At 50.8% G+C, this 25,000-nt stretch overlaps 1 protein-coding gene across 1 annotated transcript in view; it reads left to right on the forward strand.

The window, feature by feature from the left end:
* LOC110513475 (intermembrane lipid transfer protein VPS13B) overlaps positions 1 to 25,000 on the forward strand; it is a gene marked incomplete at its 3' end in the record, with an annotated part of 690,119 nt that overhangs the window by 79,999 nt on the left and 585,120 nt on the right. Inside the window, 3 exon segments of the mRNA XM_090228566.1 lie at positions 4,393 to 4,510; positions 17,327 to 17,494; positions 24,610 to 24,791. Coding sequence (XP_090084692.1) covers positions 4,393 to 4,510; positions 17,327 to 17,494; positions 24,610 to 24,791 — 468 coding nt within the window.

A 25,000-nucleotide genomic window follows, 5' to 3' on the forward strand; every position in this document is an offset into this window, starting at 1 on the left:
TCCCTCCCTCCCTCCCTCCCTCCCTCCCCCCCCCCCCCCCCCCTCCCTCTCTCCCTCCCTCACTCCCCTCCCCCCACACAGAAGTTGTAGTTGCTAATGGCAGCCTGCAGTACCCCGGTCGGCCTTCAACGTGACTCAATGAGAGGAGGCAGCACTGAGCCTCCTGGAGAGGAGGCGGCACGGAGCCTCCTGGAGATGAGGAGGCGGCACGGAGCCTCCTGGAGAGGAGGAGGCGGCACGGAGCCTCCTGGAGAGGAGGAGGCGGCACGGAGCCTCCTGGAGAGGAGGAGGCGGCACGGAGCCTCCTGGAGAGGAGGAGGCGGCACGGAACCTCCTGGAGAGGAGGAGGCGGCACGGAGCCTCCTGGAGAGGAGGAGGCGGCACGGAGCCTCCTGGAGAGGAGGAGGCGGCACGGAGCCTCCTGGAGAGGAGGAGGCGGCACGGAGCCTCCTGGAGAGGAGGAGGCGGCACGGAGCCTCCTGGAGAGGAGGAGGCGGCACGGAGCCTCCTGGAGAGGAGGAGGCGGCACGGAGCCTCCTGGAGAGGGGGCGGCACGGAGCCTCCTGGAGAGGGGGCGGCACGGAGCCTCCTGGAGAGGGGGCGGCACGGAGCCTCCTGGAGAGGAGGCAGCTGGAGAGGAGGCAGCACGGAGCCTCCAGGAGAGGAGGCAGCACGGAGCCTCCTGGAGAGGAGGCAGCTGGAGAGGAGGCAGCACGGAGCCTCCAGGAGAGGAGGCGGCACGGAGCCTCCTGGACTAGCTCAAACTGTACATGTTGTTTCTATGAGACGCCGTCTTGAGCCAGCTAAAAAGCGACTTGCTTGCGCTATTGTGTCTTCACATAGGAATGAATGGTGTCACGTGATGAATGGCTTTGGCCTTAGTTTCTCCAGTCCTTGGTTCCCCCCTCAGACAAGACCTCGACGCAGGACCACTAGAGCCAGACGTCTACAGGGGCACAGGGGGGTGAGAGGTCATGCTTGGCTTTCCTGTGCCCTAACCCTCCGCCCCTACTTACTTTCTGGGTAGGGGGTCCCCCCTCTCCTGTCACTCACACTGGCAGGGCTTCTCTGCTCTCTGCCGGCCGTCATCTCTACTCCTCAGGGCAACAGCTGAGTTGACATGCCTGGAGGCCAGGCAGAACATCCCACCTCCAAGCCCTTTACCTCCTCTACCTTCCCCAGACCCTCCCCAGGATCCCTCCCCAGGATCTCTCCCCAGACCCCCCCCCAGGATCTCTCCCCAGACCCTCCCCAGGAGCCCCCCCACCTAGACTCTCCCCAGGACCCCCCTCCCCCCCATACCCTCCCCCCCAGGAGCCCCCCCACCTAGACCCTCCCCAGGAGCCCCCTATCCTCCCCAGGAGCCCCCTACCCTCCCCAGGAGGCCCCTAGACCCCCCCCCCCAGGAGCCACCTCCCCAGGACCCCCCCCCCCCCCCCACCTAGACCCTCCCCAGGAGCCCCCCCCACCTAGACCCTCCCCAAGAGCCCCCTAGACCCCCCAGGAGCCCCACCCCCCCAGGAGCCACCCCCCCCCCCCCCTTAGGAGCCCCTCCCCCAGGAGCCCCCCTACACTGTGTCAGGCCCCCCCCCCTACACTGTGTCAGGCCCCCCCCCTATACTGATTGTCACTGTGTCAGGTCCCCCCCCCTACACTGTGTCAGGTCCCCCCCCCCCCCTACACTGTGTCAGGTCCCCCCCCCTATACTGATTGTCACTGTGTCAGGTCCCCCCCCCTACACTGTGTCAGGTCCCCCCCCCCCCCCTACACTGTGTCAGGTCCCCCCCCCCCCCCTACACTGTGTCAGGTCCCCCCCCCCCCTACACTGTGTCAGGTCCCCCCCCTACACTGTGTCAGGTCCCCCCCCCTACACTGTGTCAGGTCCCGTGGTGTTGTATCTAAATGTCTGTAAACGTCGCAGCGTGTTGAAGTGATGGAGCGTTTACAGATGCAGTGAGAGATAATCAGACTATAATCTATTTCTTATTGTTGCCCCGTTTCTATAATTCACAAACTGAGCTGTTTATTATTCCTCCACATTCTGTTTCCCGGTTCCCACCGAGCTGGGCCGCGGCGGCTCAGTGGTGTGTGTGTGTGTGTGTGTGTGTGTTAGGAGCTCAGTGTAAATGTTTTCACCAGACAGTCTGTTTTGGGCATCACTGTGTTTACTTTAGCCCACCGACCAGAGGACTGGGGGGAAACACACTCATTCAGTCCATGTTTAAATGTCATCTTCATTACTACACCAACACCACAAGCAGAGGACCGGTCTGATCACATCCCGTCAAAACCTGGAGGTTAAAATGGATGGCTGGAGAGTTGTCACAGTATAACAGGGGGGGAGGAAGGGAGGGGAGGAGGAGGAGGAAGGGAGGGAGGGGAGAGGGAGGGAGGGAGGGGGAGGAAGGGAGGAGAAGGGAATGGGAGGAGAAGTAGAAGGGGAGGAGAAGTAGAAGGGGAGGAGAAGTAGAAGGGGAGGAGAAGTAGAAGGGGAGGAGAAGTAGGAGGGAAGGGGAGGAGAAGTAAGAGGGAAAGGGAGGAGAAGTAGAAGGGGAGGAGAAGTAGAAGGGGAGGAGAAGTAGGAGGGGAGGAGAAGTAAGAGGGAAGGGGAGGAGAAGGGAATGGGAGGGAGGAGGAGGAGAAGTAGGAGGAATGGGGGGAAGAGGAGAAGAGGAGGGAGGAAGAGGGGAACGAGGGGGGGAGGAGGAAGAGAGGGAGAATGGAAGAGGAGGGAGGAGAGGGGAACGGGGGGGAGGAGAGGGGGAGAATGGAAGAGGAGGGAGGAGAGGGGGTTATGCAGCCAATTTGTGTTTGGTTTTGACACCTTTAGTGTTTAGGTTCGTCAGAACAACGCTGAGTTCTCAGACTGCCATGTTAACCACCTGATCGTGGGTGTGGGTGTGGGTGTGTATGTGTGTGTGTGTGCGTGTGCTCTCTGCCCTGCAGTGTCCCATGGTGTCCACCCCCTGTATGTATTGATTAGGGTTCATAAGGGCACTGGAGGAGGTTGTAAACCAGGGAGGAGTGTAGTGGTGATCACTGGTGCATGTCTACACCCCTCCCTCAACCTCCCACCCCTCTGCAGCAGCCTTGTGACCCCCTCCCTCCCTCCCCCTCAACCTCCCACCCCTCTGCAGCAGCCTTGTAACCCCCTCCCTCCCCCTCCACCTCCCACCCCTCTGCAGCAGCCTTGTGACCCCCTCCCTCCCCCTCAACCTCCCACCCCTCTGCAGCATCCTTGTGACCCCCTCCCTCCCTCCCCCTCCCACCCCTCTGCAGCAGCCTTGTGACCCCCCCCCCCCCCCTCCCCCTCAACCTCCCACCCCTCTGCAGCAGCCTTGTGACCCCCTCCCTCCCTCCCCCTCCACCTCCCACCCCTCTGCAGCAGCCTTGTGACCCCCTCCCTCCCCCTCAACCTCCCACCCCTCTGCAGCATCCTTGTGACCCCTTGCCCCTCCCTCCTGACCCCCTACACCTAGTCCTCTGCTCATGTCTCTCTCATTTCAATTCAAGGGGCTTTATTACCATGGAAACATGTGTTTACATTGTTAAGGCAGGTCAAATAGATCATAAACAAAGGTGAAATAATCAATAATAAATTAACAGTAAACATTACGCTCAAATTTCAATGGATTATACACATTATACATGTCATTATGTCTGTATACAGTGTTGTAACCATGTGGAAATAGTCTCTCTCTCTCTCCTTCTCTCTCTCTCTCTCTCTCTCTCATTCTGGGTCTCTCTCTCTCTCTCTCTCCTTCTCTCTCTCTCTCTCTCTCTCTCCTTCTGGGTCTCTCTCTCTCTCTCTCTCTCTCCTTCTGGGTCTCTCTCTCTCTCTCTCTCTCTCTCCTTCTGGGTCTCTCTCTCTCTCTCTCTCTCTCCTTCTCTCTCTCTCTCTCTCCTTCTCTCTCTCTCTCTCTCTCCTTCTGGGCCTCTCTCTCTCTCTCTCTCTCTCTGTCTCTCTCTCTCTCTCTCTGTCTCTCTCTCTCTCTGTCTCTCTCTGTCTTTCTCCTTCTGTCTCTCTCTCTCTGTCTCTCTCTCCTTCTGGGTCTCTCTCTCTCTGTCTCTCTCTCTCGCTCTCTCTCTCTCTCTCTCTCTCTCTCTCTCTCTCTCTCTCTCTCTCTCCTTCTGGGTATCTCTCTCTCTCTCTCTCTCTGTCTCTCTCTGTCTCTCTCTGTCTTTCTCCTTCTGTCTCTCTCTCTCTCTGTCTCTCTCTCCTTCTGTGTCTCTCTGTCTCTCTCTTTCTCGCTCTCTCTCTGTGTCTCTCTCAGAATTCAATTCAATTTAAGTGCTTTATTGGCATGTGAAACACGTCGCCAAAGCAAGACAAATAGATAATAAACAAAAAGTAATTATTAAATCTCTCTGTGTGTTTGTTTTCCTGTGCAGGACGACCATGAAAGTGTTTCTAGCTCCACCAGTCGCAGCGCCTCAGAGAGCTCCAAGACCCTTCCCAAGCCCCGTCGCCTCCAGCAGGCCGCCCCTTCCGACCCAGACCTGCCCCCGGGTGAGTGATGGCTCCGTGGCCACAGGGAGTACTCTACCCCCCTGCTTCACGCTGACCACCAGGCAGGGCTAGGCCTCAGTGGGTGGATGAATCACTGACAGGACAGGTCTTATCAGAAAAGGGGTGTCTGACCACCACGGTCCTCGATACGTTCCTATTCCCTAGCCCTGTGCATCCTGCTCAAAAGTAGGGCACCATCTAGGGAATAGGGTGTAATTTGGGATTCCAGTCGTCCCACAGGACAGGGATTCCAACCTCTCTCCTCCTAACGACACGCCCCTAACAACGACACTTAGCGACACAATAAAGTCCCCGTGTGAGTGAGGCTGTGAACCCAGATCTGTTAGGACTTTATCAATGAAACATCTCTGAACTGATTTCAGAGAGGCCGAAGTTATGACTAATTTTACTGTCCGGAGAGACTCTCTGCAGGCTTAATGATAAATCCATCCATCACTCACTAATATACTACCATGTCAACTTACCACTCAATTACTACCATGTCAACTTACCACTCATATACTACCATGTCAACTTACCACTCAATTACTACCATGTCAACTTACCACTAATATACTACCATGTCAACTTACCACTCATATACTACCATGTCAACTTACCACTCAATATACTACCATGTCAACTTACCACTAATATACTACCATGTCAACTTACTTACAATTTACTACCATGTCAACCAGTAGAGCTGTGTGTAGACCAGTGTCCCAGACCAGTAGAGCTGTGTGTAGACCAGTACCCAGACCAGTAGAGCTGTGTGTAGACCAGTATCCCAGACCAGTAGAGCTGGGTGTAGACCAGTATCCCAGACCAGTAGAGCAGTATCCCAGACCAGTAGAGCTGTGTGTAGACCAGTATCCCAGACCAGTAGAGCTGGGTGTAGACCAGTATCCCAGACCAGTAGACCAGTATCCCAGACCAGTAGAGCTGTGTGTAGACCAGTATCCCAGACCAGTAGAGCTGGGTGTAGACCAGTATCCCAGACCAGTAGAGCTGGGTGTAGACCAGTATCCCAGACCAGTAGAGCTGTGTGTAGACCAGTATCCCAGACCAGTATCCCAGACCAGTAGAGCTGAATCTAAGGCCAGTAGAGCTGGGTGTAGACCAGTATCCCAGACCAGTAGAGCTGTGTGTAGACCAGTAGAGCTGTGTGTAGACCAGTATCCCAGACCAGTAGAGCTGTGTGTAGACCAGTATCCCAGACCAGTAGAGCTGTGTGTAGACCAGTATCCCAGGCCAGTAGAGCTTTGTGTAGACCAGTATCCCAGACCAGTAGAGCAGTATCCCAGGCCAGTAGAGCTGGGTGTAGACCAGTATCCCAGACCAGTAGAGCTGTGTGTAGACCAGTATCCCAGACCAGTAGAGCTGTGTGTAGACCAGTATACCAGACCAGTAGAGCTGGGTGTAGACCAGCATCCCAGACCAGTAGAGCTGTATCCCAGACCAGTAGAGCTGGGTGTAGACCAGTATCCCAGACCAGTAGAGCTGTATCCCAGACCAGTAGAGCTGGGTGTAAACCAGTATCCCAGACGAGTAGAGCTGTGTGTAGACCAGTATCCCAGACCAGTAGAGCTGGGTGTAGACCAGTATCCCAGACCAGTAGAGCTGGGTGTAGACCAGTATCCCAGACCAGTAGAGCTGGGTGTAGACCAGTATCCCAGACCAGTAGAGCAGTATCCCAGACCAGTAGAGCTGGGTGTAGACCAGTATCCCAGACCAGTAGACCAGTATCCCAGACCAGTAGACCAGTATCCCAGACCAGTAGACCAGTTTCCCAGACCAGTAGACCAGTTTCCCAGACCAGTAGAGCTGGGTGTAGACCAGTGAGTCGCTAGGAGCTGAGGAATGGAGAGTGAGAGTCGTTGTAAACCTCTTAATCTGTAATTAAATTGTAGAGAATAAAAAGCTCAGGATTATATGGACAGTGTAGCTGTTGGTCAGCCAGCCTGTAAACTGCAACTTTTATAGTGTTGAAGAGCCTGTCTGCAGAAACCTCCGTGCTGTATCACAACCCACTCTGGGGGAACCTCCGTGCTGTATCACAACCCACTCTGGGGAACCTCCGTGCTGTATCACCACCCACTCTGGGGAACCTCCGTGCTGTATCACAACCCACTCTGGGGGAACCTCCGTGCTGTATCACCACCCACTCTGGGGGAACCTCCGTGCTGTATCACCACCCACTCTGGGGGAACCTCCGTGCTGTATCACAACCCACTCTGGGGGAACCTCCGTGCTGTATCACAACCCACTCTGGGGAAACATCTGTGCTGTATCACAACCCACTCTGGGAAACCTCTGTGCTGTATCACAACCCACTCTGGGGAACCCTCCGTGCTGTATCACAACCCACTCTGGGGAACCTCCGTGCTGTATCACCACCCACTCTGGGGAACCTCCGTGCTGTATTCCAACCCACTCTGGGGAAACCTCTGTGCTGTATCACAACCCACTCTGGGGAATCTCCGTGCTGTATCACAACCCACTCTGGAGAAACCTCCGTGCTGTATCACAACCCACTCTGGGGAACCTCCGTGCTGTATCACAACCCACTCTGGGGAACCTCCGTGCTGTATCACAACCCACTCTGGAGAAACCTCCGTGCTGTATCACAACCCACTCTGGGGAAACCTCCGTGCTGTATCACAACCCACTCTGGGGAAACCTCTGTGCTGTATCACAACCCACTCTGGGGAAACCTCTGTGCTGTATCACAACCCACTCTGGGGAAACCTCCGTGCTGTATCACAACCCACTCTGGAGAAACCTCCGTGCTGTATCACAACCCACTCTGGGGAACCTCCGTGCTGTATCACAACCCACTCTGGGGAACCTCCGTGCTGTATCACAACCCACTCTGAGGAAACCTCCGTGCTGTATCACAACCCACTCTGGGGAAACCTCCGTGCTGTATCACAACCCACTCTGGGGAACCTCCGTGCTGTATCACAACCCACTCTGGAGAAACCTCCGTGCTGTATCACAACCCACTCTGGGGAACCTCCGTGCTGTATCACAACCCACTCTGGGGAACCTCCGTGCTGTATCACAACCCACTCTGGGGAACCTCCGTGCTGTATCACAACCCACTCTGGGGAAACCTCCGTGCTGTATCACAACCCACTCTGGGGAACCTCCGTGCTGTATCACAACCCACTCTGGGAAACCTCCGTGCTGTATCACAACCCACTCTGGGGAACCTCCGTGCTGTATCACAACCCACTCTGAGGAAACCTCCGTGCTGTATCACAACCCACTCTGGGAAACCTCCGTGCTGTATCACAACCCACTCTGGGGAAACCTCTGTGCTGTATCACAACCCACTCTGGGGAACCTCCGTGCTGTATCACAACCCACTCTGGAGAAACCTCCGTGCTGTATCACAACCCACTCTGGGGAACCTCCGTGCTGTATCACAACCCACTCTGGGGAACCTCCGTGCTGTATCACAACCCACTCTGGAGAAACCTCCGTGCTGTATCACAACCCACTCTGGGGAAACCTCCGTGCTGTATCACAACCCACGCTGGGGAAACCTCTGTGCTGTATCACAACCCACTCTGGGGAAACCTCTGTGCTGTATCACAACCCACTCTGGGGAAACCTCCGTGCTGTATCACAACCCACTCTGGAGAAACCTCCGTGCTGTATCACAACCCACTCTGGGGAACCTCCGTGCTGTATCACAACCCACTCTGGGGAACCTCCGTGCTGTATCACAACCCACTCTGAGGAAACCTCCGTGCTGTATCACAACCCACTCTGGGGAAACCTCCGTGCTGTATCACAACCCACTCTGGGGAACCTCCGTGCTGTATCACAACCCACTCTGGAGAAACCTCCGTGCTGTATCACAACCCACTCTGGGGAACCTCCGTGCTGTATCACAACCCACTCTGGGGAACCTCCGTGCTGTATCACAACCCACTCTGGGGAACCTCCGTGCTGTATCACAACCCACTCTGGGGAAACCTCCGTGCTGTATCACAACCCACTCTGGGGAACCTCCGTGCTGTATCACAACCCACTCTGGGGAAACCTCCGTGCTGTATCACAACCCACTCTGGGGAACCTCCGTGCTGTATCACAACCCACTCTGAGGAAACCTCCGTGCTGTATCACAACCCACTCTGGGAAACCTCCGTGCTGTATCACAACCCACTCTGGGGAACCTCCGTGCTGTATCACAACCCACTCTGGGGAACCTCCGTGCTGTATTCCAACCCACTCTGGGGAAACCTCCGTGCTGTATCACAACCCACTCTGGGGGAACCTCCGTGCTGTATCACAACCCACTCTGGGGAAACCTCCGTGCTGTATCACAACCCACTCTGGGGAACCTCCGTGCTGTATTCCAACCCACTCTGAGGAAACCTCTGTGCTGTATCACAACCCACTCTGGGGAAACCTCTGTGCTGTATCACAACCCACTCTGGGGAACTTCCGTGCTGTATCACATCCCACTCTGAGGGAACTTCCGTGCTGTATCACAACCCACTCTGGGGAAACCTCCGTGCTGTATCACAACCCACTCTGGGGAACCTCCGTGCTGTATTCCAACCCACTCTGGGGGACCTCTGTGCTGTATCACAACCCACTCTGGGGAACCTCCGTGCTGTATCACAACCCACTCTGGGGAAACCTCCGTGCTGTATCACATCCCACTCTGGGGAACCTCCGTGCTGTATCACAACCCACTCTGGAGAACCTCTGTGCTGTATCACAACCCACTCTGGGGAACCTCTGTGCTGTATCACAACCCACTCTGAGGAACCTCCGTGCTGTATCACATCCCACTCTGGGGAACCTCCGTGCTGTATCACATCCCACTCTGGGGAACCTCCGTGCTGTATTCCAACCCACTCTGGGGAACCTCCGTGCTGTATTCCAACCCACTCTGGGGAAACCTCCGTGCTGTATCACAACCCACTCTGGGGAACCTCCGTGCTGTATCACATCCCACTCTGGGGAACCTCCGTGCTGTATTCCAACCCACTCTGGGGAAACCTCCGTGCTGTATCACAACCCACTCTGAGGAACCTCTGTGCTGTATCACAACCCATGAAAGCTTCATGAAATGGGTTTCCATGGCTGAGCAGCTGCACACAAGCCTCAGATCACCATGCGTAATGCCAAACCTTGGCTGGAGTGGTGTAAAGCTCACTGTCATTGGACTGTGGATCAGTGGAAACACGTTCTCTGGAGTGATGAATCACGCTTCACCATCTGGCAGTCCAACGGACGAATCTGGGTTTGGCAGATGCCAGGAGAACGCTACCTGTCCCAATGCATAGTACCAACTGTAAAGTTTGGTGGAGGAGGAATAATGGTCTGGGGCTGTTTTTCATGGTTCGGGCCCTTTAGTTCCAGTGAAGGGAAATCTTAACGCTACAGCATACAATTACATTCTAGATGATTCTGTGTTTCCAACTTTGTGGCAAAAGTTTAGTGAAGTTTGGGCATTTCTCTTGGAAGAGGGATGAAAGCTCTTGTTTGTTGAGTGTTGAATTCAGCAGTCAATAGAACTCACAGGTAGTTTGAAAGACGAGATAACCATTCAGACCCAGAACCATTCAGACCCATAACCATTCAGATGGTGGTAGACTATAGCAGTTATTAATTCAGACCCAGAACCATTCAGACCCAGAACCATTCAGACCCAGAACCATTCAGACCCAGAACCATTCAGACCCAGAACCATTCAGACCCAGAACCATTCAGACCCAGAACCATTCAGACCCAGAACCATTCATTCAATCTTCATGAATTCCTGTATTCCACAGAGGAGACTACTTGACTTGGGTCTGTGTTGCTGAGCTCATGTCAAGTAGTCTGGTCCTGTATTCCACGGAGGAGACTACTTGACTTGGGTCTGTGTTGCTGAGCTCATGTCAAGTAGTCTGGTCCTGTATTCCACGGAGGAGACTACTTGACTTGGGTCTGTGTTGCTGAGCTCATGTCAAGTAGTCTGGTCCTGTATTCCACAGAGGAGACTACTTGACTTGGGTCTGTGTTGCTGAGCTCATGTCAAGTAGTCTGGTCCTGTATTCCACGGAGGAGACTACTTGACTTGGGTCTGTGTTGCTGAGCTCATGTCAAGTAGTCTGGTCCTGTATTCCACAGAGGAGACTACTTGACTTGGGTCTGTGTTGCTGAGCTCATGTGAAGGTTGGTTTTTCCAGTCATTTTATGGTTGAACAGTTGTAAGTGGGCTTCCTCCCTGTGGGCTGAGGCACAGGTGCTGGCTGTGTCAATTGTTTACAGAGGTTTAGAGTAGCACGAAGGCTCACAGAGTGGGATGGGGGTTGGGGTGGAGGGGTGGAGGGCTGAGGGTTGGGGTGGAGGGCTTGGGGTGGACGGCTGGGGGTTGGGGTGGAGGGCTGGGGGTTGGGGTGGAGGGCTTGGGGTGGAGGGCTGGGGGTTGGGGTGGAGGGCTGGGGTGGAGGGCTTGGGGTGGAGGGCTGGGGGTTGGGGTGGAGGGGTGGAGGGCTCTGGGCTGACCGGGCGCGGGGAGTGGGCCTCGGTCGGTGGTGAAACAGGTAAATTAGATCCAGAGTGGAAATAGCAGGAGGCTGTTTTACTGCCCAGCTCAGAGCTCAGTCTGCAGGTGTGACAGGAACCTTCTGACTGACCCCAACACCACACACACACACACCACACACACACACACACACCACACACACAACACACACACACACACCACACACACAAACCACACACACACCCCACACACACACCACACACACACACACACACACCACACACACACACACACCACACACACACACACACACACACACACACACACACACACCACACACACACCCCACACACACACCACACACACACCACACACCACACACACAACACACACACACACACACACACACCACATAACGTTGTACATGTGTGTTTTGGTCGTGTGAAAATAGCAGAACAGTCCCTCTATTCATGGACTTCTGTTCTAACCAAGGAGTCCAGTATAACGGCTGGTCCAGGATCAGTTACAGCCTTACAGAGACATGGCTAACCAATGAGTCCAGTATTAAGGCTGGTCCAGGATCAGTTACAGCCTTACAGAGACATGGCTAACCAAGGAGTCCAGTATTAAGGCTGGTCCAGGATCAGTTACAGCCTTACAGAGACATGGTTAACCAAGGAGTCCAGTATTAAGGCTGGTCCAGGATCAGTTACAGCCTTACAGAGACATGGCTAACCAAGGAGTCCAGTATTAAGGCTGGTCCAGGATCAGTTGGTACAGCCTTACAGAACCATGGCTAACCAAGGAGTCCAGTATTAAGGCTGGTCCAGGATCAGTTGGTACAGCCTTACAGAACCATGGCTAACCAAGGAGTCCAGTATAAAGGCTGGTCCAGGATCAGTTACAGCCTTACAGAACCATGGCTAACCAAGGAGTCCAGTATTAAGGCTGGTCCAGGATCAGTTACAGCCTTACAGAGACATGGCTAACCAAGGAGTCCAGTATAAAGGCTGGTCCAGGATCAGTTACAGCCTTACAGAGACATGGCTAACCAAGGAGTCCACTATAAAGGCTGGTCCAGGATCAGTTACAGCCTTACAGAGACATGGTTAACCAAGGAATCCAGTATAACGGCTGGTCCAGGATCAGTTGGTACAGCCTTACAGAGACATGGCTAACCAAGGAGTCCAGTATTAAGGCTGGTCCAGGATCAGTTGGTACAGCCTTACAGAGACATGGTTAACCAAGGAGTCCAGTATAAAGGCTGGTCCAGGATCAGTTACAGCCTTACAGAGACATGGCTAACCAAGGAGTCCAGTATAAAGGCTGGTCCAGGATCAGTTGGTACAGCCTTACAGAGATATGGTTAACCAAGGAGTCCAGTATAAAGGGTGGTCCAGGATCAGTTATAGCCTTACAGAGACATGGTTAACCAAGGAATCCAGTATAACGGCTGGTCCAGGATCAGTTGGTACAGCCTTACAGAGACATGGCTAACCAAGGAGTCCAGTATTAAGGCTGGTCCAGGATCAGTTGGTACAGCCTTACAGAGACATGGTTAACCAAGGAGTCCAGTATAACGGCTGGTCCAGGATCAGTTACAGCCTTACAGAGACATGGCTAACCAAGGAGTCCAGTATAACGGCTGGTCCAGGATCAGTTGGTACAGCCTTACAGAGACATGGTTAACCAAGGAGTCCAGTATAAAGGCTGGTCCAGAATCAGTTACAGCCTTACAGAGACATGGCTAACCAAGGAGTCCAGTATTAAGGCTGGTCCAGGATCAGTTGGTACAGCCTTACAGAGATATGGTTAACCAAGGAGTCCAGTATAAAGGCTGGTCCAGGATCAGTTACAGCCTTACAGAACCATGGCTAACCAATGAGTCCAGTATTAAGGCTGGTCCAGGATCAGTTACAGCCTTACAGAGACATGGCTAACCAAGGAGTCCAGTATAACGGCTGGTCCAGGATCAGTTACAGCCTTACAGAGACATGGCTAACCAAGGAGTCCAGTATAACGGCTGGTCCAGGATCAGTTGGTACAGCCTTACAGAGACATGGTTAACCAAGGAGTCCAGTATAAAGGCTGGTCCAGGATCAGTTGGTACAGCCTTACAGAGATATGGTTAACCAAGGAGTCCAGTATAAAGGCTGGTCCAGGATCAGTTGGTACAGCCTTACAGAGACATGGTTAACCAAGGAGTCCAGTATAAAGGCTGGTCCAGGATCAGTTACAGCCTTACAGAGACATGGCTAACCAAGGAGTCCAGTATAAAGGCTGGTCCAGGATCAGTTGGTACAGCCTTACAGAGATATGGTTAACCAAGGAGTCCAGTATAAAGGGTGGTCCAGGATCAGTTATAGCCTTACAGAGACATGGTTAACCAAGGAATCCAGTATAACGGCTGGTCCAGGATCAGTTGGTACAGCCTTACAGAGACATGGCTAACCAAGGAGTCCAGTATTAAGGCTGGTCCAGGATCAGTTGGTACAGCCTTACAGAGACATGGTTAACCAAGGAGTCCAGTATAACGGCTGGTCCAGGATCAGTTACAGCCTTACAGAGACATGGCTAACCAAGGAGTCCAGTATAACGGCTGGTCCAGGATCAGTTGGTACAGCCTTACAGAGACATGGTTAACCAAGGAGTCCAGTATAAAGGCTGGTCCAGAATCAGTTACAGCCTTACAGAGACATGGCTAACCAAGGAGTCCAGTATTAAGGCTGGTCCAGGATCAGTTGGTACAGCCTTACAGAGATATGGTTAACCAAGGAGTCCAGTATAAAGGCTGGTCCAGGATCAGTTACAGCCTTACAGAACCATGGCTAACCAATGAGTCCAGTATTAAGGCTGGTCCAGGATCAGTTACAGCCTTACAGAGACATGGCTAACCAAGGAGTCCAGTATAACGGCTGGTCCAGGATCAGTTACAGCCTTACAGAGACATGGCTAACCAAGGAGTCCAGTATAACGGCTGGTCCAGGATCAGTTGGTACAGCCTTACAGAGACATGGTTAACCAAGGAGTCCAGTATAAAGGCTGGTCCAGGATCAGTTGGTACAGCCTTACAGAGATATGGTTAACCAAGGAGTCCAGTATAAAGGCTGGTCCAGGATCAGTTGGTACAGCCTTACAGAGACATGGTTAACCAAGGAGTCCAGTATAAAGGCTGGTCCAGGATCAGTTACAGCCTTACAGAACCATGGCTAACCAAGGAGTCCACTATAAAGGCTGGTCCAGGATCAGTTGGTACAGCCTTACAGAGACATGGTTAACCAAGGAGTCCAGTATAAAGGCTGGTCCAGAATCAGTTACAGCCTTACAGAGACATGGCTAACCAAGGAGTCCAGTATTAAGGCTGGTCCAGGATCAGTTGGTACAGCCTTACAGAGACATGGTTAACCAAGGAGTCCAGTATAAAGGCTGGTCCAGAATCAGTTACAGCCTTACAGAGACATGGCTAACCAAGGAGTCCAGTATTAAGGCTGGTCCAGGATCAGTTGGTACAGCCTTACAGAGACATGGTTAACCAAGGAGTCCAGTATAAAGGCTGGTCCAGGATCAGTTACAGCCTTACAGAGACATGGCTAACCAAGGAGTCCACTATAAAGGCTGGTCCAGGATCAGTTGGTACAGCCTTACAGAGACATGGTTAACCAAGGAGTCCAGTATAAAGGCTGGTCCAGGGGAAGAGGGAGAGTGGGAGGGAGAGTAGGGGAGGTGGGATAGAGGAGTTTGAGAGGAGGGAGGAGGGAGGGAGAGGATGGAGAGTGGGGGGTGGTGGGATAGATGAGTTTGGGAGGAGGGAGTATGGAGAGGAGAGCACAGGGAGTGGAGGGAGTATAGAGGAGGGAAGGAGAGTAGGGGTGGTGGGATAGAGGAGTTTGAGCTGAGGGAGTATGGAGGAGGGAGGAGGAGTAGGGAGCTAGTGTCTGTATGTTTCAGAGAGCATGTAGTCTCCTGAGTGGTGGTAATGTCTACGAGGCGTGGTGGAGGGAGGAGGAGGAGGAGGGAGGTGGAGGCCTGCTGCTGTACATAGTTCTGGTTCTACTGAGCTCCACATCCGAGGGAAGACGAGAGAGAATTCACTGAAGATTTGTGGCGCTGGACTGGGGCAACACTGTTTTCTTCTGGATATTTAGCTAATTTAACTGCTCATGTCCAAGGGACACACTGTGGCAATAAATAACATGTCAGACTCTGAGCTTATTTACGAGCCCACGCAGAGCCAGGAGGTTATGGTTAGAGTCTGAGGAGAGGTTATGGTTAGAGTCTGAGGAAAGGTCAGGGTTAGAGTCAGAAGAGAGGTCAGGGTTAGAGTCAGAAGAGAGGTCAGGGTTAGAGTCTGAGGAGAAGAGAGGTCAGGGTTAGAGTCTGAGGAGAGGAGAGGTCAGGGTTAGAGTCAGAAGAGAGGTCAGGGTTAGAGTCAGAAGAGAGGTCAGGGTTAGAGTCTGAGGAGAGGAGAGGTCAGGGTTAGAGTCTGAGGAGAGGAGAGGTCAGGGTTAGAGTCTGAGGAGAGGAGAGGTCAGGGTTAGAGTCTGAGGAGAGGAGAGGTCAGGGTTAGAGTCTGAGGAGAGGAGAGGTTAGAGTCTGAGGAGAGGAGAGGTCAGGGTTAGAGTCTGAGGAGAGGAGAGGTCAAGGTTAGAGTCTGAGGAGAGGTCAGGGTTAGAGTCAGAAGAGAGGTCAGGGTTAGAGTCTGAGGAGAGGAGAGGTCAGGGTTAGAGTCTGAGGAGAGGAGAGGTCAGGGTTAGAGTCTGAGGAGAGGTCAGGGTTAGAGTCTGAGGAGAGGTCAGGGTTAGAGTCTGAGGAGAGGTCAGGGTTAGAGTCTGAGGAGAGGTCAGGGTTAGAGTCTGAGGAGAGGTCAGGGTTAGAGTCTGAGGAGAGGTCAGGGTTAGAGTCTGAGGAGAGGTCAGGGTTAGAGTCTGAGGAGAGGTCAGGGTTAGAGTCTGAGGAGAGGTCAGGGTTAGAGTCTGAGGAGAGGTCAGGGTTAGAGTCTGAGGAGAGGTCAGGGTTAGAGTCTGAGGAGAGGTCAAGGTTAGAGTCTGAGGAGAGGTCAGGGTTAGAGTCTGAGGAGAGGTCAGGGTTAGAGTCTGAGGAGAGGTCAGGGTTAGAGTCTGAGGAGAGGTCAGGGTTAGAGTCTGAGGAGAGGTCAGGGTTAGAGTCTGAGGAGAGGAGAAGGTTAGAGTCTGAGGAGAGGAGAGGTCAGGGTTAGTCTGAGGAGAGGAGAGGTCAGGATTAGAGTGAGGAGAGGAGAGGTCAGGGTTAGAGTCTAAGAGGATAGGAGAGGTCAGGGTTAGAGTCGGAGAGGTCAGGGTTAGAGTCTGAGGAGAGGAGAGGTCAAGGTTAGAGTCTGAGAGGAGTGGAGAGGTCAGGGTTAGAGTCTAAGAGGAGAGGTCAGGGTTAGAGTCTGAGGAGAGGTCAGGGTTAGAGTCTGAGGAGAGGTCAGGTTTAGAGTCTGAGGAGAGGAGAGGTCAGGATTAGAGTCTGAGGAGAGGAGAGGTCAGGGTTAGAGTCGGAGAGGAGAGATCAGGGTTAGAGTCTGAGGAGAGGAGAGGTCAAGGTTAGAGTCTGAGAGGAGTGGAGAGGTCAGGGTTAGAGTCTAAGAGGAGAGGTCAGGGTTAGAGTCTGAGGAGAGGTCAGGGTTAGAGGAGAGGTTAGGGGTTAGAGGAGAGGTTAGGGGTTAGGGTAGAGATCAGGGGTCAGGGTTAGAGTCTGAGAGGAGAGGAGAGGTCAGGGTTAGAGTCTGAGAGGAGTGGAGAGGTTAGGGTTATAGTCTGAGAGGAGTGGAGAGGTCAGGGTTATAGTCTGAGAGGAGTGGAGAGGTCAGGGTTAGAGTCTGAGAGGAGTGGAGAGGTCAGGGTTAGAGTCTAAGAGGAGAGGTCAGGGTTAGAGTCTGAGGAGAGGTCAAGGTTAGAGGAGAGGTTAGGGGTTAGAGGAGAGGTTAGGGGTTAGGGTAGAGATCAGGGGTCAGGGTTAGAGTCTGAGAGGAGAGGAGAGGTCAGGGTTAGAGTCTGAGAGGAGTGGAGAGGTTAGGGGTTAGAGGAGAGATTAGGGGTTAGAGGAGAGATTAGGGGTTAGAGGAGAGGTTAGGGGTTAGAGGAGAGGTTAGGGGTTAGGGTAGAGATCAGGAGTCAGGGTTAGAGGAGAGGTCAGGGTTAGAGGAGAGATCAGGGGTCAGGGTTAGCTCCCAGGGAATGTTGCTTTAAGGAAGCTCTGAATTACACTTGTCTTTGTTTCACTGGGTATTAACACTGAATTAATGGTGTGTGTGTGTGTGTGTGTGTGTGTGCGTGTGCGTGTGCGCGTGTCTCCAGGCTACGTCCAGAGTCTGATCCGTCGGGTGGTGAACAACGTCAACATTGTGGTCAACAACCTGATCTTGAAGTACGTTGAGGACGACATCGTCCTGTCTGTCAACATCACCTCTGCTGAGAGTTACACCGTCCACGAGTTCTGGGACCGAGCCTTCATGGACATCACAGGTCAGCTGTCTGCACGCACACCTGTTATATAGGGAACACACCTGTTAACCTGGGATATATAGGGGACACACACACCTGTTAAACTGGGATATATAGGGGACACACCTGTTAACCTGGGATATATAGGGGACACACACCTGTTAACCTGGGATATATAGGGAACACACCTGTTAACCTGGACTATATAGGGGACACACCTGTTAACCTGGGATATATAGGGGACACACCTGTTAACCTGGGATATATAGGGGACACACACCTGTTAACCTGGGATATATAGGGAACACACCTGTTAACCTGGACTATATAGGGGACACACCTGCTAACCTGGACTATATAGGGAACACACCTGTTAACCTGGGATATATAGGGGACACACACCTGTTAACCTGGACTATATAGGGAACACACCTGTTAACCTGGACTATATAGGGAACACACCTGTTAACCAGGACTATATAGGGAACACACCTGTTAACCTGGGATATATAGGGAACACACCTGTTAACCAGGACTATATAGGGGACACACCTGTTAACCAGGACTATATAGGGAACACACCTGTTAACCAGGACTATATAGGGAACACACCTGTTAACCTGGGATATATAGGGAACACACCTGTTAACCTGGACTATATAGGGAACACACCTGTTAACCTGAACTATATAGGGAACACACCTGTTAACCTGGGATATATAGGGGACACACCTGTTAACCAGGACTATATAGGGAACACACCTGTTAACCAGGACTATATAGGGAACACACCTGTTAACCTGGGATATATAGGGAACACACCTGTTAACCTGGACTATATAGGGGACACACCTGTTAACCAGGACTATATAGGGAACACACCTGTTAACCTGGGCTATATAGGGAACACACATGTTAACCTGGACTATATAGAGGACACACCTGTTAACCTGGACTATATAGGGAACACACCTGTTAACCTGGACTATATAGGGGACACACCTGTTAACCTGGGATATATAGGGGACACACACCTGTTAACCTGGACTATATAGGGAACACACCTGTTAACCTGGGATATATAGGGGACACACCTGTTAACCAGGACTATATAGGGAACACACCTGTTAACCAGGACTATATAGGGAACACACCTGTTAACCTGGGCTATATAGAGGACACACCTGTTAACCTGGACTATATAGGGGACACACCTGTTAAACAGGACTATATAGGGAACACACCTGTTAACCAGGACTATATAGGGGACACACCTGTTAACCAGGACTATATAGGGAACACACCTGTTAACCTGGACTATATAGGGACACACCTGTTAACCAGGACTATATAGGGAACACACCTGTTAACCTGGGCTATATAGGGAACACACATGTTAACCTGGGATATATAGGGGACACACCTGTTAACCAGGACTATATAGGGAACACACCTGTTAACCAGGACTATATAGGGAACACACCTGTTAACCTGGGATATATAGGGAACACACCTGTTAACCTGGACTATATAGGGGACACACCTGTTAACCAGGACTATATAGGGAACACACCTGTTAACCTGGGCTATATAGGGAACACACATGTTAACCTGGACTATATAGAGGACACACCTGTTAACCTGGACTATATAGGGAACACACCTGTTAACCTGGACTATATAGGGGACACACCTGTTAACCTGGGATATATAGGGGACACACACCTGTTAACCTGGACTATATAGGGAACACACCTGTTAACCTGGGATATATAGGGGACACACCTGTTAACCAGGACTATATAGGGAACACACCTGTTAACCAGGACTATATAGGGAACACACCTGTTAACCTGGGCTATATAGAGGACACACCTGTTAACCTGGACTATATAGGGGACACACCTGTTAAACAGGACTATATAGGGAACACACCTGTTAACCAGGACTATATAGGGGACACACCTGTTAACCAGGACTATATAGGGAACACACCTGTTAACCTGGACTATATAGGGACACACCTGTTAACCAGGACTATATAGGGAACACACCTGTTAACCTGGGCTATATAGGGAACACACATGTTAACCTGGACTATATAGGGAACACACCTGTTAACCTGGGCTATATAGGGAACACACATGTTAACCTGGACTATATAGGGAACACACCTGTTAACCAGGACTATATAGGGAACACACATGTTAACCTTTACTATATAGGGAACACACCTGTTAACCTGGGCTATATAGGGAACACACATGTTAACCTGGACTATATAGGGAACACACCTGTTAACCTGGACTATATAGGGAACACACCTGTTAACCAGGACTATATAGGGAACACACCTGTTAACCAGGACTATATAGGGAACACACATGTTAACCTGGACTATATAGGGAACACACCTGTTAACCAGGACTATATAGGGAACACACCTGTTAACCTGGACTATATAGGGAACACACCTGTTAACCAGGACTATATAGGGAACACACCTGTTAACCAGGACTATATAGGGAACACACCTGTTAACCAGGACTATATAGGGAACACACATGTTAACCTGGACTATATAGGGAACACACCTGTTAACCTGGACTATATAGGGAACACACATGTTAACCTGGACTATATAGGGAACACACATGTTAACCTGGACTGTATAGGGAACACACCTGTTAACCAGGACTATATAGGGGACACACCTGTTAACCTGGGATATATAGGGAACACACCTGTTAACCAGGACTATATAGGGGACACACCTGTTAACCAGGACTATATAGGGAACACACCTGTTAACCTGGACTATATAGGGAACACACCTGTTAACCTGGACAATATAGGGAACACACCTGTTAACCTGGGCTATATAGAGGACACACCTGTTAACCTGGACTATATAGGGGACACACCTGTTAAACAGGACTATATAGGGAACACACCTGTTAACCAGGACTATATAGGGGACACACCTGTTAACCAGGACTATATAGGGAACACACCTGTTAACCTGGACTATATAGGGACACACCTGTTAACCAGGACTATATAGGGAACACACCTGTTAACCTGGGCTATATAGGGAACACACATGTTAACCTGGACTATATAGGGAACACACCTGTTAACCTGGGCTATATAGGGAACACACATGTTAACTTGGACTATATAGGGAACACACCTGTTAACCAGGACTATATAGGGAACACACATGTTAACCTTTACTATATAGGGAACACACCTGTTAACCTGGGCTATATAGGGAACACACATGTTAACCTGGACTATATAGGGAACACACCTGTTAACCTGTACTATATAGGGAACACACCTGTTAACCAGGACTATATAGGGAACACACCTGTTAACCAGGACTATATAGGGAACACACATGTTAACCTGGACTATATAGGGAACACACCTGTTAACCAGGACTATATAGGGAACACACCTGTTAACCTGGACTATATAGGGAACACACCTGTTAACCAGGACTATATAGGGAACACACCTGTTAACCAGGACTATATAGGGAACACACCTGTTAACCAGGACTATATAGGGAACACACATGTTAACCTGGACTATATAGGGAACACACCTGTTAACCTGGACTATATAGGGGACACACCTGTTAACCTGGGATATATAGGGAACACACATGTTAACCTGGACTATATAGGGGACACACCTGTTAACCAGGACTATATAGGGAACACACCTGTTAACCTGGGATATATAGGGGACACACCTGTTAACCAGGACTATATAGGGAACACACCTGTTAACCAGGACTATATAGGGAACACACCTGTTAACCTGGGATATATAGGGAACACACCTGTTAACCTGGACTATATAGGGGACACACCTGTTAACCTGGGATATATAGGGGACACACACCTGTTAACCTGGACTATATAGGGAACACACCTGTTAACCTGGGATATATAGGGGACACACCTGTTAACCAGGACTATATAGGGAACACACCTGTTAACCAGGACTATATAGGGAACACACCTGTTAACCTGGACTATATAGGGGACACACCTGTTAACCAGGACTATATAGGGGACACACCTGTTAACCAGGACTATATAGGGAACACACCTGTTAACCTGGACTATATAGGGAACACACCTGTTAACCTGGACTATATAGGGAACACACCTGTTAACCTGAACTATATAGGGAACACACCTGTTAACCTGGACTATATAGGGAACACACCTGTTAACCTGGGCTAAATAGGGAACACACCTGTTAACCTGGACTATATAGGGAACACACCTGTTAACCTGGACTATATAGGGAACACACCTGTTAACCAGGACTATATAGGGAACACACCTGTTAACCTGGGATATATAGGGGACACACCTGTTAACCAGGACTATATAGGGAACACACCTGTTAACCAGGACTATATAGGGAACACACCTTTTAACCTGGACTATATAGGGAACACACCTGTTAACCTGGACTATATAGGGAACACACCTGTTAACCTGGGCTATATAGAGGACACACCTGTTAACCTGGACTATATAGGGGACACACCTGTTAAACAGGACTATATAGGGAACACACCTGTTAACCTGGGCTATATAGGGAACACACATGTTAACCTGGACTATATAGGGAACACACCTGTTAACCTGGGCTATATAGGGAACACACATGTTAACCTGGACTATATAGGGAACACACCTGTTAACCAGGACTATATAGGGAACACACATGTTAACCTTTACTATATAGGGAACACACCTGTTAACCTGGGCTATATAGGGAACACACATGTTAACCTGGACTATATAGGGAACACACCTGTTAACCAGGACTATATAGGGAACACACCTGTTAACCAGGACTATATAGGGAACACACCTGTTAACCTGGACTATATAGGGAACACACCTGTTAACCAGGACTATATAGGGGACACACCTTTTAACCTGAACTATATAGGGAACACACCTGTTAACCTGGACTATATAGGGAACACACACCTGTTAACCAGGGCTATATAGGGAACACAGCCATTAACCCCCCTTAGTGAGAACACTTCTAAATGCCCGTTAACCCCCCTTGGTGAGAACACTTCTAAATGCCCATTAACCCCCCCTAGTGAGAACACTTCTAAATGCCCGTTAACCCCCCTTGGTGAGAACACTTCTAAATGCCCATTAACCCCTCCTAGTGAGAACACTTCTAAATGCCCATTAACCCCCCCTAGTGAGAACACTTCTAAATGCCCATTAACACCCCTTAGTGAGAACACTTCTAAATGCCCATTAACCCCCCCCTGGTGAGAACACTTCTAAATGCCCATTAACCCCCCTTAGTGAGAACACGTTGTCCACTTCTAAATGCCCATTAACACCCCTTAGTGAGAACACTTCTAAATGCCCATTAACCCCCCTTAGTGAGAACACTTCTAAATGCCCATTAACCCCCCTTAGTGAGAACACTTCTAAATGCCCATTAACCCCCCTTAGTGAGAACACTTCTAAATGCCCACTAACACCCCTTGGTGAGAACACTTCTAAATGCCCATTAACCCCCCTTAGTGAGAACACGTTGTCCACTTCTAAATGCCCATTAACCCCCCTTGGTGAGAACACTTCTAAATGCCCATTAAACCCCCCCCTGGTGAGAACACTTCTAAATGCCCATTAACCCCCCTTAGTGAGAACACTTCTAAATGCCCATTAACCCCCCTTAGTGAGAACACGTTGTCCACTTCTAAATGCCCATTAACACCCCTTAGTGAGAACACGTTGTCCACTTCTAAATGCCCATTAACACCCCTTAGTGAGAACACGTTGTCCACTTCTAAATGCCCATTAACACCCCTTAGTGAGAAAACGTTGTCGACTTCTAAATGCCCATTAACACCCCTTAGTGAGAACACGTTGTCCACTTCTAAATGCCCATTAACACCCCTTAGTGAGAACACGTTGTCCACTTCTAAATGCCCATTAACACCCCTTAGTGAGAACACGTTGTCCACTTCTAAATGCCCATTAACCCCCCTTAGTGAGAACACTTCTAAATGCCCATTAACACCCCTTAGTGAGAACACGTTGTCCACTTCTAAATGCCCATTAACCCCCCTTAGTGAGAACACTTCTAAATGCCCATTAACCCCCCTTAGTGAGAACACTTCTAAATGCCCATTAACACCCCTTAGTGAGAACACGTTGTCCACTTCTAAATGCCCGTTAACCCCCCTTAGTGAGAACACTTCTAAATGCCCATTAACTCCCCTTAGTGAGAACACTTCTAAATGCCCATTAACTCCCCTTAGTGAGAACACTTCTAAATGCCCATTAACTCCCCTTAGTGAGAACACTTCTAAATGCCCATTAACCCCCCTTAGTGAGAACACTTCTAAATGCCCATTAACCCCCCCTAGTGAGAACACTTCTAAATGCCCATTAACCCCCCTTACTGAGAACACGTTGTCCACTTCTAAATGCCCATTAACCCCCCTTAGTGAGAACACGTTGTCCACTTCTAGATGCCCATTAACTCCCCTTAGCGAGAACACTTCTAAATGCCCATTAACCCCCCTTAGTGAGAACACGTTGTCCACTTCTAAATGCCCATTAACACCCCTTAGTGAGAACACTTCTAAATGCCCATTAACCCCCCTTAGTGAGAACACGTTGTCCACTTCTAAATGCCTCGGTACTTAAGAGACAAGTGACTCTGCAGAATGTCTTCTCTCTCTGGCTGTTTGAAGTGGACTCAGAGATAATGAATTTACTGCCAGGGCCTGGACATCTCTCTCTCTCTCTCTCTCTCTCTCTCTATGTTTCTCTCTTTCTGTCTCTCTGTTTCTCTCTCTCTCTCTCTCTCTCTCTCTCTCTCTCTCTCAATTCAATTCAATTCAATTCAATGAATTAATTAACCTTAGGCACTGCATCTCAGTGCAAGAGGCGTCACTACAGACACCCTGGTTCGGTGCACAATCGACCCAGCGTCGTCCGGAATTTGCCCGGAGTAGGCCGTCATTACAAACAAGAATTTGTTCTTAACTGACATGCCTCGTTAAATGAATGTGATTTATATGTTGACTACGTGTCTTGTCCCCCCCCCCCCCCCCCCCCCAGCTCCTGACCTGGTGCTTCGTAAAGTGATCAACTTCAGTGACTGTACGGTGTGTCTGGATAAGAGGAACGGCAGTGGGAAGATCCAGTTCTACCAGGATCCTCTCCTCTACAAGTGTTCCTTCAGGACCCGACTCCACTTCACCTACCACAACATCAACTCTAAGATCCCTGCTGTCATCAAGGTGAGACGCACAGACCGTCTGTCTGTCTGTCTGTCTGTCTGTCTGAGACGCACAGACCTACTGTCTGTCTGTCTGTCTGTCTGTCTGTCTGTCTGTCTGAGACGCACAGACCTACTGTCTGTCTGTCTGTCTGAGACGCACAGACCTACTGTCTGTCTGTCTGTCTGTCTGTCTGTCTGTCTGAGACGCACAGACCTACTGTCTGTCTG

This window comes from Oncorhynchus mykiss, unplaced genomic scaffold, assembly GCF_057628025.1.
Source record: "Oncorhynchus mykiss isolate SJ-2025 unplaced genomic scaffold, ASM5762802v1 scaffold93, whole genome shotgun sequence".
NCBI lineage: Eukaryota > Metazoa > Chordata > Actinopteri > Salmoniformes > Salmonidae > Oncorhynchus > Oncorhynchus mykiss.